General features: G+C 37.6%; 1 protein-coding gene and 1 non-coding gene across 2 annotated transcripts in view; both read left to right on the forward strand.

Annotated features, from left to right (window-relative positions):
• Positions 1–17,214, forward strand: part of LOC113225366 (cytospin-A-like) — a 64,977-nt gene that overhangs the window by 14,252 nt on the left and 33,511 nt on the right. The window contains exons 2-4 of the mRNA XM_026457650.1: positions 11,516–11,574; positions 12,001–12,176; positions 12,244–12,619. Of these exons, the coding sequence (XP_026313435.1) occupies positions 11,528–11,574; positions 12,001–12,176; positions 12,244–12,619 (599 nt within the window). The 5' untranslated portion in view covers positions 11,516–11,527. The remainder of the gene's footprint in view (positions 1–11,515; positions 11,575–12,000; positions 12,177–12,243; positions 12,620–17,214) is intronic.
• Trnac-gca lies at positions 11,795–11,866 on the forward strand. Its single transcript has one exon. It is a non-coding gene; the product is annotated as a tRNA-Cys (tRNA).

Consider the following 17,214-nt stretch of genomic DNA (forward strand, 5'->3'; position numbering starts at 1 on the left):
ACTATTAAGGTACAAATTTGTGTTATGCAAATATGGAGTCAAGCGACGACGCGCGTCGACGCGTGGTTGCAGTCCTGCGGCTTCGCGCGTTAAGAGGGAGCAGAGGAAAAATTCCTAATCTTCGATTTGATTTTAGAGGGGTATATCCACTTTAAAGTTAAAAATAAAATATTGTATGAGTAACTACACGATATATTCAAGCACAGACATAAATCAGAAACATAAAGCAATAAAGTTTCCTCGATAGATAAAAATCACGAAATGACCTCTAATTTTCACATTTTTTCGATTTGTCCTCGAAATGCTACAGGTTATTAGGACAAAAATTAGATAATTAATTATATTTATGCATGATCGACAACTGTTACAAGGGATTTTTTTTAATCCCTTTAGTTTTAGAGTTATTCCGCTAAAACGAATTTGGTAATTTTAATGCGCAAAATTCAACATCTCCTGTCGCATGTCACGCGAACTTCAGGCATATATTTGTTTCACAAATTTGGGCGGAGCCAACGTCAAAACTTTTTTTGGCATGAGAGCTCTTAACACGCGTCGTCTCGCGTTACTTGAGCACAGTGAGGCGTCAGACGCCGACCACACTGTGATCCGGGCGCACTAATGCGAGGGTCGTTATAATTGAACAACAGGACGCGACGCGACGCTTCGACATTGCGCCAGAGTGAGTTGAGTCTAATGAGTATTATTATATAGTACTGTACACAGAACTTTGGTGAGTTTCAAAAAAAGAACGTCGTATTTTTGCTAATTAAAATATCAATCTTTATAAAAAAAATATTGGTAAATGTAAGCGGTACTTGGCCAGTTCTATTCTATCTCTTTGGTTTTGGTTTTGTAGCGTTTGTTTGGCTTTCATCTAAATATATGAGGAGTCTGTATGATGGAACCGTTTCATAATAAATGAGTTAAAATTTATTTAAAAGAATTGCGTTTGTTGTATATTGCTATAATATTGCTTCTGTTTAATTATTTAATTTACTCGTGGAAAAAGTATTGTATGCAATCATTATATAATTAGGTCTTAAAATGTCGTACCTACCTGTTACTTGGCCATTCAGCAGTACCTACTCGACTTTAAGAACCCAATATTGCTGAGGGTTAGTAGCAACCGTGTAAAGTACTTTTTGGGAAAATTGAAGTTCTTCCCGCACTCTTGGTGTAACATGGACACATCTGCAAAAACGCTTAAACACGACAATAATAAAATTCCACACATACGAAAGGTTTCATGTACCTCGTATTATTTTTATGACTTTTATGTGATAATTACAACTTTTTTATAAAAAAACCGACGTCAAAATTTGGTGGAATTCCACCTCCATGCCAAATTTTATTAAAATCGGTTAACGGAAAGTGAGTGAATACCAATAAACCGGATTCATCCCCGAATTTGCTACACTTAGGGGTGGAATATTTTCTTCAAATTTAAATGGGACAACTACTGAGTCAACCCTTTCCGATAAACAAAGAAACATGGAAACGCGGTTCACATAAAAAAACCGGCCTCAAAATTACATGGAATTACAGATAATTTACATAGGATTACACATACCAAGTCGTACTGAAATCGGTTACCGGAATGTGAGCAAACCCGGATTCATCCCCTAGTTCGCCACTATACGGGATTTGATACTGGAGATAATAAAAATCTGTTCTCACTACTCAAAGTATATTGAGAGAGAAAAACGCCTTGAATTGGAGAATAGCAAAATCAACCAATAAACTAATTGCTCCTTATAATAAAATTCAGGCGCTATTTATAAAAACGAATCTTCATGCATGAACAGCCACCCTTAGAGGTGGATGATTTTCTTCAAAATTAAATGGGACCACTATGGAGGTACCCTCTTTCGAATAAAAAACAGTCATGAAAATTGGTTAAAAAAAAAAATACACATATATTTATATAACAATACGAATTATCAGAGTTACAAGCCTCTATACTATTACCGACTTTGAAACCTGACAGTAAACCAAGGCGATTTTCAAATCTACAATGACCGATGATGAATTAAGGTGTCACCAATGTCCTCGCAGAACACATTATATAAAACATTTCGCGTAGGAAACTAGATTAAGGTTATCCCAATATAGATTACACATGCTAAACACCGAACAAGACTAGACAAAAATGTTCTTACAGAGTTATTAAATAAGCTTAACTAACGCTATGCACAAGGGTATGAAAACCTTTGCTGAAAAACAAACGTCTCGGCCATGATCAAGCGTTCAAAGGACTTGGGAATGATTTATAAAATAATATATATAATAATATATAAATATTACTGAAAAAGCGCTAAAATAAGTGTTGCTTAAATTTTGAATTTCAAAAACGAGTCAGACGAACGAGTCGTCCATAACAGTTGCATAGCCACTCAGAGTTTTAAATTACAAAGATCTTATTGGCACTGTCACTGCGCCCATCACCCTGAGACATAAGTTGACAAGTCCCGTGTGTCTGTAATTTCACCAGCACCCTTTCCCTTCAAATCCGGACCGCAGCAATGCTCACATTACTTCTTGACGGCAGAAATAGGTAAAGTGGCAGTACTTCCCTGGACGAACTCTTTCACGAGGAGTTCTACTGCTACTAAATATAAGTCGATAAAGAAAGAAATTTTAACTCAACTTCATCAATAAATCGTTGTAAGCCAAAATACCAATCCAACCAAACAACAACAAACAAACCATCCCCATTGTGCTGTACTTGCAATAAAATAGAGGATCTGTATCAGTATTGGTGGAATGTGACCGTAACGTAACCCTGAGGGGTGCAATGTTTGGGAATGCAAGTTTATGCAATGGACAAATTAATTATTGGCTTAGAGAGCCTGCATGTACTGGAGCTCTAAACTAGTACAAGATTTTGAACATGTCCCTTGAGTAGGGAACCCAGTATTCCTCCCATGAGGCTGACTAAGGGTCGTATTCCAGAACTCTACTCAATGCTCAAGTCAGGACTTGAGTATTGCAGTGAGCACTGAAAATTATTCTCAAGTCCTTGCCATTAGGGTCGTATTTTCAGTGCTTGAAATCGTACTCAAGTCTGATCAAATCCTGACTTGAGCATTGAGTACAGTTCTGGAATACGAACCATAGTCACTCAAGGTGGGTACAGCCTCAATAAAAAATAGATTATAAAAAAACCGACTTCAAAACAAGAAGGAAGTTCTCAATTGACTAATTTTTTGTACGTATGTTACGCGATAACTCCATCTCAATATTGGACCTATTTGAATTTGAGGCACTTTCCGATAACCGATTACAATAAAAATGGGCAAATAGATGTGATTCCACGAACTTTTGAGGTCGGTTTTTTTAGTACTTCCTACTGAGATTATTATTAAATTCAATACTTATATCCTCTTTTGTGTATATTATGGGTTCCATGTTTGAAAGTAAACATAAGAACAAAAACTGGTATTTTGACTTACAACAAGTTACGTGGGAGTTATGGAAATAACGATAAACTTATCTCTTGCGCCCATTTTTCTCCTAAGTATGGAATATTGTTTCTTTCCTTACTAACGTTGTGTCGTAATGGCGCATTTACACCAGGTTGTCAACTTTCGCTTCGCCTGCCGATGGCGACGCACTCAGTCGCTTTGGTCAACTTCGGCTGCAAACTATCATAGTCAGACGACTCACGCAATTTACACCGGGTAACTTGCCGCCTTTGGCGGGCAAGCGATTGTCACCTGACGTGACGTCTTGGTGGAAATGCGTCATAAGAATAATTAGGCAAATGTTTCAAGGCAATGTATTATCGGTTTAACACCTTGAGCTTAGCTCGTATCAAACTCGTTCAATAAACGAGATATATAAAAAAAAGACACTCGAAGGTACGTACATCTTAGAGCGGTTACACACGGCGACTTTCTGCAGCGATGCAAACGCGATGCAGTCAATAACCGTTTGTAATTTACACATACGCGCGATTTTAAGCAACGCTGCAAACACGCGATAATCGATACAAACGCGTGAGTGCATCGATGCAAATAAAATCGTCAATCGATGAAAAATCTTATTGCATTATTTTTATTCGAATTCTAAATTTAAATGTACTTGTTTTTGCCGCGTTTTCATGACGAATTTTGCTAAATCTTTTACTGTAGGTCAATACCTGTTTGTTTTCGTATATGAAGAGCCAATGCTCTTCATACACGAAAACAAATTTTCACATTGTGAAATAAACTTAATATTACATTTCGTCGTTATCACCCAATCCATATTCATGCAAACTGCGACAACCAAAGCACCACTGAAGTAGAATTAAGGATGATTAGGAGAGCAATGAATGAGGGCTTCAGAAAGATCCCATATGTAAGTAGTCTCCTAGACTTCATTTAATATTATGCGGTTCGAAAATCCCCGCAATCAATGCGTGATTGTGAACTACACTCGCGAGCAACCAAACCGACTCAATGTCTAAGCGCGCATTCAGAGTAGGTTTTATCAAAAAGTTTACAACCGAATTATAAAAACGTTATATGTTTAAAATGCTTGAAACTTCAGCTTTAAAAATGTACCATTAGCATCAATATCGATTCAGTAGTTTAAAAAAAATAAAATAAAATAGGCAGTACAGGGAAATTTACTCGCGGTACCCAGTACGAGTTGGGCGACCAACTAACCCTATAAAACCTCCCGCACGCGGCTTATGCCTACAGCCGCTTTCCAGAAGTTGACCTGAACGCATCTCCGTGAATCGCCATCACTATTTTGACAAAACCATGGATACAACACCGGAAGAAGCCGTTCAAGTTGTTGCTCTTTTGCAACAGGGACTTAGTCAGCGATCTGTCGCTGCTCCACTGCACCTAAGCCAATCTGCTGTATCAAGGGTATACAGAAGATTTCTAGAGACTGGTGTATTCGACCGGAGGCCGAGAACCAGCCGTCACAGGTGCACAACTCAAATCGACGATCGGTTCATAGTCTCTACATCTCAACGAAATCGCCACCTGACTGGTGTCGACGTACAGCAAGAGCTAAGACGTGTTCGAGGAGTGGCTGTAAGCGAGTGGACAGTTCGAAGACGCCTGAGGGAAGGCAACTTTACACCAAAACGTCCTGCAACTGGTCCGAAATTGACGACAAGCCATCGACAAGCGCGCCTGCAATTTGCTAGAGAGCACCTCAATTGGAACCACGAGCAATGGCGGGCTGTCTTGTTTACTGACGAGTGCAGAATGTGTCTGCATGGCAGTGATAGAAGAGGTCGGGTGTATAGGCGCCCAGGTGAACGATTTTCGCAGTGCTGTTTCGCTGAAACTGTTGCATATGGCGGCGGCTCTTGTATGATGTGGGCTGGAATTTCTTTAGACGAGAAAACCGAACTTGTTTTCGTGCTTGGGGGGACCGAGGAGGAGGATTGACAGCCGATCGGTATATTACCGATATACTCCTAGAATATGTTGTTTCGTACACGGGGTTTGTCGGCGATAACTTCTTATTGATGCACGATAATGCCCGGTGTCACACTTCGCGTATAACTAAGCGGTTTCTGGAAGAAGTCCGTATACAGACCATGGACTGGCCAGCGCTTAGTCCAGACATGAATCCCATCAAACATTTATGGGACGAGCTCAAACGAAGGGTCCGAGCCAGAAATCCTTCCTTCAAATATCAATGAGCTCAAGACGGCGTTGTTAGAGGAATGGGACGGAATTCCTCAAGAAGTTATTAAAAAGTTAATCAGGTCAATGAAAAATCGACTACAAGCTGTTACTAGGGCTAGAGGGGGTAACACCAAATATTAATTAAATAAATTTATTATTATTATTTTACTTTTTTTTGTTTTAATTTAAATAACAATCTCCATAAATTATTTTTCTAAATTCCTATTTTCCCTAATTGTTAACTCTATTACCATTATTTCAAAAACCACGCAATCGATTTTTATGCTAATGAGACCATCTTAAAGCTAAAGTTTCAGGCTATCAGAAAATAAGACATTTTTATTAATTGACTGGGTAGTTTTTGATAAAAACTACTTTATATGCAGGTGTAGGGTCTGAGTCGGTTTGGTTGCTCGCGAGTGTATATGACAAGGTTCATCGACTGTCGTTTTTGTTTATTTGAATAAAGGGTGGGACGTAGGTGGTACGCTGTGTGGTCCGTTTCAAAAGCTGAAGAGTAAAAGTATCGGGGTTTTCTGACGTCATCAATGCTCATATCGTCAATATGATACGGTAGCTTTTAGTAGCAGTGGAGCTAGTCCTTGTAAAAGAGTTCGTCCAGAGAAGTACTGCCATATTTCCTATTTCTGCCGCCAAGCAGTAATGTCAGCGGTTTTGAAGGGTAAGGGTGCTGGTGAAATTATAGGTACATGGGACTTGTCAACTTATGTCTCAAGGTGACAGGGCAGTCAGTGGCAGTGCCTCTCAGATCTTTGCGATTTAAAGCTCTGAGTGGCACTGATACGGTTATGGACAGGCTTGTAGCTTGCCATAAGGCACACGACTTTTTAATTTCGTCCCACCATCTCGCAGGTGGTTTACTCACACTTCGTCTTCCCAAATGGGGTCTCCAGAACATCGTCTCTGCGTCTCTGCGACATACGTTGCAAAGATGATTGAAGTGAAATGAAGATTCTATACGAACGAAATTAGTTGATGACATTTTGTGCTTAAATAGGAGACTTATAAAATTTCATATGTACATAATTAATACAATTATGTATAACTAGTAGAAGCGACAAAAACAAATTTTACAGGAGAGGGTTTTTTAAAAATATTTCCACATGGAAATGTGATGTTAAATTGAATTTTAACATATATAAATCGTTTGTATCGATGCAGTCGCGCGCTTGAATCGCTGCTTAAAATCGCGCGCGTCTGTAAAGGTACGTAGATGAATAGCGACTACACCACTACTGCATTGCGTATGCATAGTGTTTGCATCACTGCTAAAAGTCTTTGTCTGTAACCGCTCTTACAGCAAAGGGCCTAACGCCTTTTTGGCGCTTACAATATTTTAACTATTTCTATCTAAAGATTTTTGGTTGCGATTAAAAATAAGCACCAAAGTGCAACACGTTTTTTGCCATTTTGCTTATAGTAAACGATGAAATAGTGATGTACTATTTCGGTTGCGATAACAAGTGGGCTCGCTTACGTGTTATGATTTTTTTTGCATTGATTCTGTCGATTACATTACAATATAAAAAACAGTTGAGCTAACGATAAACTTGGCTCTTGCTATAATTTCTATTTGATGTAATTTTGGCGGGAAATATCGACGCGTCCTTGTCCGTTATAGTTTAAAATATCATTTGCGGTAATAAACGCTGGTTAGGTGAAAAAGTCGCTTACGATAAGTCGGCGGTCATGACTCGATATAATTTCATGTAATTCGTATTATGTGATAAAAGCTCTTTTGACGTAAAATGACACATGTAGCTTTGTGGACCAAATGGTACCTTGGTATACCAAGGTATACCACTGTACATATACATTTCCTGTAACTTGAACCGTGGGAAAAAATCAAAACCTTCATCAGACAGTGTCATTTCAATGAGCGGTACTCAGTGGGTGTGGGTACAGTGTACCGTGCTTTTAACGTCCAAGGACTCTCAGAGTCAGTGGCAGAATTGTGGTGGAATATTTCACTTTATAATTCATCATGGTTGTGAGAGCAGCCAGGAAAATTTGTAGAAAGGTTAGTAAAAATATTAGCACCATTTATATGTATACATTAGTAGCAGTACTGCCATCTTACTTATTTCTGCTGCCAAGCAGTTTAGAAGGGGTGCTGGTGAAATTACAGGCACATGGGACTTGTCAACTTATGTCTCAGAGTGAAGGACGCAGTGGCAGTGCCCCTAAGATCTTTACGATTTAAAGCTCTGAGTGGCACTGCAACTGTTACGGATAGGCATGTCGCTTACCACCAGGCGCACGACTTGTTCGTCTCGTCATTTGGTATTATAAAAAAAACCTTTTGATAATTTACCTATTCGAGGAATGACACCTTCAAACCGCACCCTGCAATAAATACACGTCTGCAAAATGACAACTTTTGAAGAGAAAGGTTTGCGAAAGAAATAAGTCGGTAACTTTTTTATCCTTAAGTAGGAGAGTTGTAAAATTTCAAAAAACGTAATTTGTTATGTTATTTTTATGACCATGAATGATCACATGTGACTGACTTTATTATACTAAGGGCACGAAATGTAGACTGAACTGTAGATTTTATGTATTTAAGGAAACAAACGGTCGTGAACAGACAGGTAATAAATCAAAATTGACATACATACAGACCTAGAGGTCCAATAACAAAAACTAAAATAAGATAATGAGCGAAACGTCACAAGCAAAAAAGAAGAAGAATACCATAAAAAATAACAAAAATTAATAACTTAAATAATTAATGCTACTTAATTACATGTACAAGTACTCTAAATTTTATACTAAATAATTTTATCACTACATTTTTGTTGTTAAAATAAAGCTTCTCTTACCCTGACCCTATAACCTTGTGAAGAAATGCCAAATATGTCTATTAGACTTAAATTTTCATTATAAAAATCCAAAGAGCGCCTAAAGAAACCATTTCTGTGGGAGTTAGTCCTATTGAGTGATGCGAGAGACTTTAAGGCAAATTTTTTGTAAAAGATCCGGCGAATCGATGTAATTATTTAATAATTTGTACAAGAAAAACGCATTAATAAAGTTTTTCCTATTGTGTAAGAAAGGAAATTTAAATTCCTTTCATGAAGTGTCATAATTAACGTACTCTGCACCAGTCCGATAACAAAGGCTCTTGATAAACTTTTTTGCACTTTTTCTAAAGCATCAACATGCGCTTTATAACGAGGGTTCCAAACTCCACTTCCAAATTCTAAGATACTTCTCACAAACGATGAATACAATGTTTTAAAAGTAAAAGCGTTTTTTATAACATCAAGTGACGGGACGAGCAAGTCGTGCGCCTGATGGTAAGCTACACGCCTGTCCATAACAGTTGCAGTGCCACTCAGAGCTTTAAATTGCAAAGATCTGAGGGGCACTGCCATTGCGCCCGTCACCCTGAGATATAAGTTGACAAGTCCCATGTACCTGTAATTTCACCAGCACCCTTACCCTTCAAAACTTTTTTTATACTGCTTGGCGGCAGAAATAGGTAAGGTGGCAGTACTACTCTGGACGAACTCTTTCATAAGGAGCTCTGCTGCTACTAAAACTTTTTTTATAAAAAAGAAACCGACCTCGAACGTTTCTAATATTACATCTATTTGCCAAGTTTTATTGAAATCGGTTACCAGAAAGTGCTCGAAACCTGATTCATTCCCTAGTTTGCCACCCTTAGAGTTGGAGTATTTTCTTCAAATTTAAATGGAACCAAGAGTACCCTCTTTCTAACAAAAAAAGAATCATCGAAATCGGTTCTAAATTGGTCCTCCGAACTCCGTTGCTTCAGTACTCATCGGGGAATTCCCTAGTTTGAGACCAGGGGGTCTACTCTCGATCTCAGTCCGATATCCGTCCCAAAACAATTACTGTGAAATAAGTAATATTCGACAAAATTAAAAGACAAGTATCAAGAATGAAGCTTCATTCGCATCACGATAAAAAATACTTACATTTCTTGTGCGTTATGCTTAACGTGACCATACGTCCCGCATTGAGAGGGACAGTCCCGCTTTTAAACTTCGTATTCCGCTGTCCCCAAAATACTGAAAATATCCGGCTTTACCAAAATAGGACACATGTGATAATAAGAAAAAGTGGCGCGAAAACCAAAAATATATAAAACCAGCCTACCAACACAAGATTAGTGTTTTTGTTGAAATTTTCGATGATTAAACATTTTTTATTTCATCACAAACCTGAGTTTTATTTGTGAAGCAATAAATTTACAGGCGTCTCACCCTGATGGAAAAAAATAATAGTCACGTTCACAGATGTCTGTGGTCACGTTAGTTATGCTTTATATTGTGTAATGTAATTCTCGTAGTAGCTCAATATGTGTTTGATATTTTTTGCGTCTTCTTAACCTATAGGACTACGTACTCTATAATGACTCCATAGTTCTCTGTGGCTGATTTAGAGGATGGAAAAAAAATAAAGTTCCATTTGACATGTTTGCTTTAGGGAGTCACCATATCGGCTTAAGCCGGCCACAATTGGCTTGAGCCAGTCAGTAAAAGCTTTGTCCATGCAATAACAGCGAAAAAAACGTTGATTCGAAACGCATAACGCTTTTTTTAAATCTTCTTGCATGGACATATCTATTTTCGTACCATGTATCTATTTTTTATTGCATATACCTATTAGGCATATTGCATATCAGATAAATTATTTTGAGCTCTGATTGTAATGGTATAAAGGGCGCCAAAATAAGACGGCTAAACTTTGATAGGTAGTTTTGTAGCTAATATAACTGTGCTATTACACACGATCTTGTGCAATCTGGTAATAAATCTTGCACAAAAATGACAAAAGGCCATAATAGTAATTTTTCTTACGGTCTCTTTTGTATACTTTGCCCATTAATAGACCCCTTTCGTTTTTTTTGGCTTCTCGCGGTAAGCGTTTTAGCCACTAACAGTTTTAAAGTTTTTTTTAATTTTATTCATGACTTCCAAAGGTAGTTTCTAACAAGATTTAGAATATGGAAAAAACTAAGCAACAAGATAGGTTTTTATAAGTAAATGACTGTACGAGAATAAAAACATTGCTCCACGAGAACTAAAAAACAAGATTGACAAGCATGAGAAGATCGACACATTTTAACATTGGCGATGATCGCCATAATTTCCTTAGTACTGACACGGGTCCAAGCCTAGTAGCATGTCATCTTTAGGACGGAAAAATCCATAGTCTAAGGATGCCATACATGAGGTAAAAAATGCGTGACAGTAAACTGCCAAAACAAATAAAATAAATTCTCACGGCTGCCGTCGAGATCTAAACGAGTTTACATTTAATTATCATTAATAAGATAGCTTTGTAATAATTTAGACTTAAAATAATAATTTGCAATGTGGACAGGCACGCGTAAGACTAAAGAATACAGATTCTTAGTGGTAATATTATTAATATTGATAAAGATGACATTACGTGAAGGATGGTGATTTTGCGATGATGATAACTTTTTTAATAAGTCCTGATTCAATTGATGTTATTTAATTATTTAATAAAATTAAACCTTTCTCGAAAGAATATTGCACTACATAAGTGTCTACTATACTAAAATAATATGCTCCAAAAAACATTTAACCTTAGAATGTTCAATTATTTAACAACGCTCATAATCCAGAATTATGGACTAAAGAGATCCGTACACATCATTCGAATTCGAATAACATGGGGTGTAACCATTTAAAATATTGTAGAAAAAAATTGAATATGGGTTTATACCACTGTTGCGCCGATAGCCTCGAATAATTTATTCCAATACCGATGAAAAAATTGCCTTAATAATGATAATTTTATTCATAAGAAAGTTTAGATCGAAATAAGATTTTAAAATATTCCTTTCATTGTTGCAGATAGAGGAGGTTATGCAGCAGAAGGCGCCAGTGGTGCCTAACAACAACAATAAATTTCAGTAAGTATTTATTACAAATATATTTAACTCATTCGTAACAATGCAGTCACAGCAAATCACACTGTTACACCATTATTAGCCAAAGGATGTTCTTTATGTGACAAACAGCGCCATCTATCCTTCAACCAATGTACTTTTTGACTTGCTTTTTGACACAATGTATCTGTAGGGGTCGCTTTTGTTGCAAGTACTAATCGCTATTTTTACCAGTGTAAACAATGGGGATATAGCTCAGTGGTAGAGCATTCGACTGCAGATCGAGAGGTCCCCGGTTCAAACCCGGGTGTCCCCTAATTTTCTCCCAGACTTATTTTTTTTGTTTTCTAGGTCTCAGTGGTAAAGCATTTGACTGCAGATCGAGAGGTCCCCGGTGCAAATTCGTGTGTCCTCTAATTTCCTCCTAGACTTATTTTTTTTGTTTTCTAGGTATCCTCCGAGTGGTTCACTAAGAAGTAAAGGTTTATCAGCAAATTTCTTCAAAACAACCTTCAGCTCTCGCATCAAAGCGGTACCCACCGCCACTTCTTCGTGCTCCGTTGACACATTTACCAAAATAGGTAGCGCGGAGACAAAACTTGTTTCAAAAACCCGGCCTAGAATAGGTAACAATGTAACTAATTTGGAGACTCGTTTGTTATGTTTTTAGTGTTCCTCATATTTTATGTTCAGTTTCAGCGCCAGACAGCCAATCATCTGGTAAAGTAAAAGTTAGAAGAGGCATTGAACGTGCGAAACCATTAGTGAAGAAACCTGATAAAATACCAACAAGGCTAAAGGAAATTGACCCCGGAGGATCAAAAGCTGTCGATGTTCCTAAAACAAAACCTAATCATGACTTAAAAAGTCCAAATGTAGTGTTGCAAATCGTGAAAAAGGCCCAGGCTCCGAAACCTTCGGTTATCAAGGAGCATGGAGGTATTCTACCACCACCTCTAAGGCCTAAAGAAGCAAAATCGAAGTTGAAATTGACGAAAAATATAAATAACAATGATGTATGGACTAAAGAAGTTAAAATTACTGAACAGATCGCCAGTATACCTTTAAGGTAAGAAAGCTATTTTTGTTCTATCCTTTTACAGATACAGAATTCAAAGAAAATGGGCATCACTGGTCGAATAACTTTTGAATCTACCGCGCTCCATTCTATACTTGCAATGTAAACAAATTACTCAAAATGAAAACGTAACACACAAATTTTATATTTTCTCCCACGGGACATAGTTCAATTTCCTTTAGCATAATAATTAAAAGGTGTCTTGTTTGAGTCACGCACGTGATAATCCGTTTTGTCGTTCGTATACCTATCTCACTTCAACACATACGGTTATACGATGCTGTCTCTTTCTATGAGAATACCAGCCTGTTACTATTGCTATGCTCTTCGCACTTGTGCAGTGTTTTCAAAAGAATGTTATGCGGCTAAATTTGAGACAGTATTCGCCGTGTGAGTTGCAAAATAGTGAGGTATCTTCTTGTTACGGTTGTATAATAGACGTAGAAAGAAATGCAAGATATAATTCACCGTTGCTGTCGTTCAGTTGAATGTATTGTTGAGAACTGGCAAGTTTGTTTGGTTCGACGGGCCGCGGATGTCGTCCGGTCGGCTGAGTGATCTTTTTTCGAACTTTTTAATAGTTTTTAGTGTAAATCGAAACGAGTTTTGTACAAAATTAATGATGGTGTGTTGTTATTTTGTGAATTTGAGTGTTCTATCAAGTTTTGTGATTGGAAATAGGAGTATAATGTGCTTAGCGGTGGCCTAGAGTTAACAATGTATGTAGCCAGTATGCACTACAAAAATTGAACCTAATAAACAACTATCGTATTGCTTGCGTTCTCAACTTGTGGGAGACAAGATGGCTCTAAATACGTACAGCTATTAATCTGGTTCAAAATGTGAAAGTTATATTTCGTGAGTAATCAACTGACGTTTTAAACTATTTTGTTTAATCAGTAGATTCTTCTTTAATTCATTGATGAATTAAAGACAGTGGGTAGATGATAGTTGTATTGGATTTCATAGCTACGTGTAGGTAAAGTAGGTAACTAATTAACCTACGTACGTCGAAAGACAAATCAAAGTAGACCGCCTAAGTCTATCACTTATATGTAAACAGTTCTGTCTTTGAGATTACTTATCTATTGAATTATCTACGTATAATTTTTAGTATAATATTAGTGCTTTAATACGTAAGTCCAATGACAGCGTTAAAATTATCTTACTCCTGGCATAATGTGACGGTATCTATGTCTGGTATTGCATTTTTCCAATTGCTTTACATAATTTATCTTGCCCGCTATACCTGTACTTATCTAATATTTAGAATTATAGTAAAGGGTCTTCCAATAAGAGCTTTCATTTTGATATGTATATATTGCAAAAGAGGAGGCAATCACAATTGGCCACCGAGATCTTGTGATTTGACACCTTTGGACTTTTTTCTTTGGGGCTACGTGAAAGATAAGGTCTATGCCTATGACCCACAATCGATACAAGACCTCAAAAATGGAATTCGTGAAGTTATCGAGGACATACAGCAGTAAATGTGCAAATTGTTTATGGAAAATTTCATGAAAAGAATATGGTTCTGCAAGCGCAGCCGTGGCGGCCATTTAACTGATATTGTTTTCCATTATTAATATACCCTCCTCTTTACTATTAAATAAACATCCGATGATTTCGCTTAAAAATACTCCATTTTTACATATCAAAATGAAACCTCTTATTGGAAGACTCTCCATATAGGCATTTTCTTACTACTCACGCCTGTATCGTCAGATGAAATATTACGTATTTATTGTCCATTCCTACTCATTGATTTAGCTAATAACTGTACACGTAATTAAATATTTATCTAAACCCTTAGTTCCCAAAGTGGTCCAGGTGGACCCCCAGGGGTCCACGGGAGACTCGACGGGGGTCTACTTTGGCGTGACAAAAGATGGGGGTTGACAATTCGTAAGCGGGGTTCCACGAAAATTTATCTGCTTTCGATAGTGAAGAACAAAAATGTTGGCTTGACTTCACCTATCAATGCAAGCAGATAATAATTTATAATATAGCTCGGCGGCTGTTACTTGTAAAAACTTGCATACTCCATATTCAGTACAACGTGTCTTTACTTTTTTGACATCCACTCACAGGACAATCAATTAAATTCGCACTTTTTTTTTCGAAAACTATTAATTTGTGATTGGAACTCAGCAATTTGCGTTGCAAATTTCCATGGTTAGATCTAATCTTCACATTTTTTATCGAGTTTTGGGAATATGGTAGAAATGTAGCTGCAGGGGGTCCACCGGAACCAGCTAAATTTGTCTATGAGAAAAAAAGTCTGGGAACATCTGATCTCAACAATATAATATAGGTACTGCTAATTCGTGTAAAGTTCAATAAACACATTGATGGCATAATGTTTTGCTTGAGTCATGACTTAAGTTGCCGCCATTCAATATCTGTCATAGACAAGATGAATCTGGTCCTTCGATTTTTCACCCAAATAAAATTTGCATAGACCTTTGCCTTTCCGGAAGGAAAAAGAAAAAAAAAATTGCTGCTTATGTACTCGAAAGATCGGGACATCTTGAATGTACCTACGCGGTGAATCAAGGGATCTTCGAAATTCTAATAGCAATGAAGCTCCTTGTGAAAGAGTTTGTTCAGGAAACTACTGCCACGACACCTATGTCTGCCACAAAGCAGTCACTTGCCTTCATATGTTGCTTGATAGCTTTTTTTTATGATACCAAGCGACACGCCCGTCCATAACAGTTGCAGTGCCACTCGGAGCACAAAGATTTGAGGGGCACTGCCTACTCCCGTCATCTTGAGACAAGTTGACAAGTTTCATGTGCTCTTACTCTTCAAAATAGAAAAATGCACATGTTACAGCTCGGCGGCAGAAATAAGTAAGGTGGTCGTGTTTCCCTGGATGAACTCTTTCTCAAGGAGATCCACCGCTACTAACTAAGACGTCTGTAAGTTCTCAAAAGGGATTGGAGAATTTACGTCATGAAAGAAGTAGGTAAATGAATCATCATTGTGATTAAAGCCGTGCGTTTGGCCATTTCGAATTTCCTCTTGCATCCTTTAAACGAATAAACTATAGTTGCAATTCTGTACAGCTTAAGAATTCAGAAACCGTGTAATAATAGATAGGTATCTACTTCCATACAGATAAGTTACATAAACAATGGTAACTCCAATTATGATGAACTACTCTATCTCCATCAATCCGTAACATGCGAGGTTGACGCAACATACTTGCGAATTATTTTCTTGTAAACAATAGCAATTATGTCGTGTAGGCTGACAAGTAGCTGTGATATTTGGTACACATCACACTTTGCCCCTATGTATTTTTGTATTTTGTCGTGATGTAGTTGTCTGAATAAAAGATTTCGGGCAAGACGCGTAAGAAACACGCAAACAATAAGAGTGCGTATTTATCCTCTTAGAGTGGTTACACGCGGCTTTTTTTAGCAGCGATGAATTGCGTTTGATTGCATCGATGTGCGTCGATACCACAGACATACATATATCTAGATAGATTATTTTATTGAATACATCAATTTGTATGAAAACCGAGCGTGTGACATTTTATGTATCCACCATGACGTCACAAGAACTATTTAGTGATGGGAAATCTCCTTCCGCGCTAAACCGATTGATTGAACGGAATACACGTATTCCATTCAATTAATCGATTCAAGTATTCGTTGATTACAAATAGTCGTGAAATATCAATACAGTAGAAAAATACCAAAACAATATAGTTATGTCGTTTATTAAAAGTTGTTTTAAAAAAAATTTGATTACTTAATAATTTAAACTTTAATTTTTAATAAACTTCAAATATTAAAATTATTGTCCTTGAAATAATATCGTCAATATATGAACTTGCAACTGCCTTAATTAAATTTACTAGATGGTTTTCCGTTGGTGATTGATCAAATTGGTGAATGGCAAGACAACTGAAAATGTTACTGCTGACAAAATATCCAAAATCTTAGGGAATGAAACTATTTTTCCGGATTTAAATCGCGTTTATTTGTTTTTTCAAACAAACCGACGTTTCGAGCCCTTAACAGGTCCCATGGTCACAGTTGACTGAGGTGGTACAGTGTGCCCCTCCGTTGGCGCGGGAGCCCTGGCGCAAGCGGCCGGGCGGCGTCGTGGTGAATGTTCACAGATCCCACGGCGCCGACTCAACCGGCGAGAGGGAAACCCGGGGGGGGTTTTAGTGGGGTAGGCCCTCCAGTCTGGAGGGAGAGTCCGCACTAAAACCCCCCCCGGGTTTCCCTCTCCACATAACCCCTACATTAAGTTTTACAAATATTTTATTGAATGAATTTTTATTAAGTTCAATGTATTACTAATTAATAATAGAAATTAGAATAAACTAAAACATATTACTTAGTACTGCAGCCTTATGTCTGTTTGGGATTTTGAAATACTAGATCCCAAACTGGTGGTACGGAGAAATCAAACCAACAATGGCCTCTCGCAGCATCCTGGGTAGATAACGGACTTCTTTTGCAAGGACCTGGTGTTTGTCAAACATCATTGAATGTGTAGGTTTATCCATGACATGCGCGCAGCCTGCAGACTTGTTTACGCGACGGTGTTTGACATCAGCT

This window comes from Hyposmocoma kahamanoa, unplaced genomic scaffold (assembly GCF_003589595.1).
Source record: "Hyposmocoma kahamanoa isolate Upper Pololo Valley unplaced genomic scaffold, ASM358959v1 160, whole genome shotgun sequence".
Lineage (NCBI taxonomy): Eukaryota > Metazoa > Arthropoda > Insecta > Lepidoptera > Cosmopterigidae > Hyposmocoma > Hyposmocoma kahamanoa.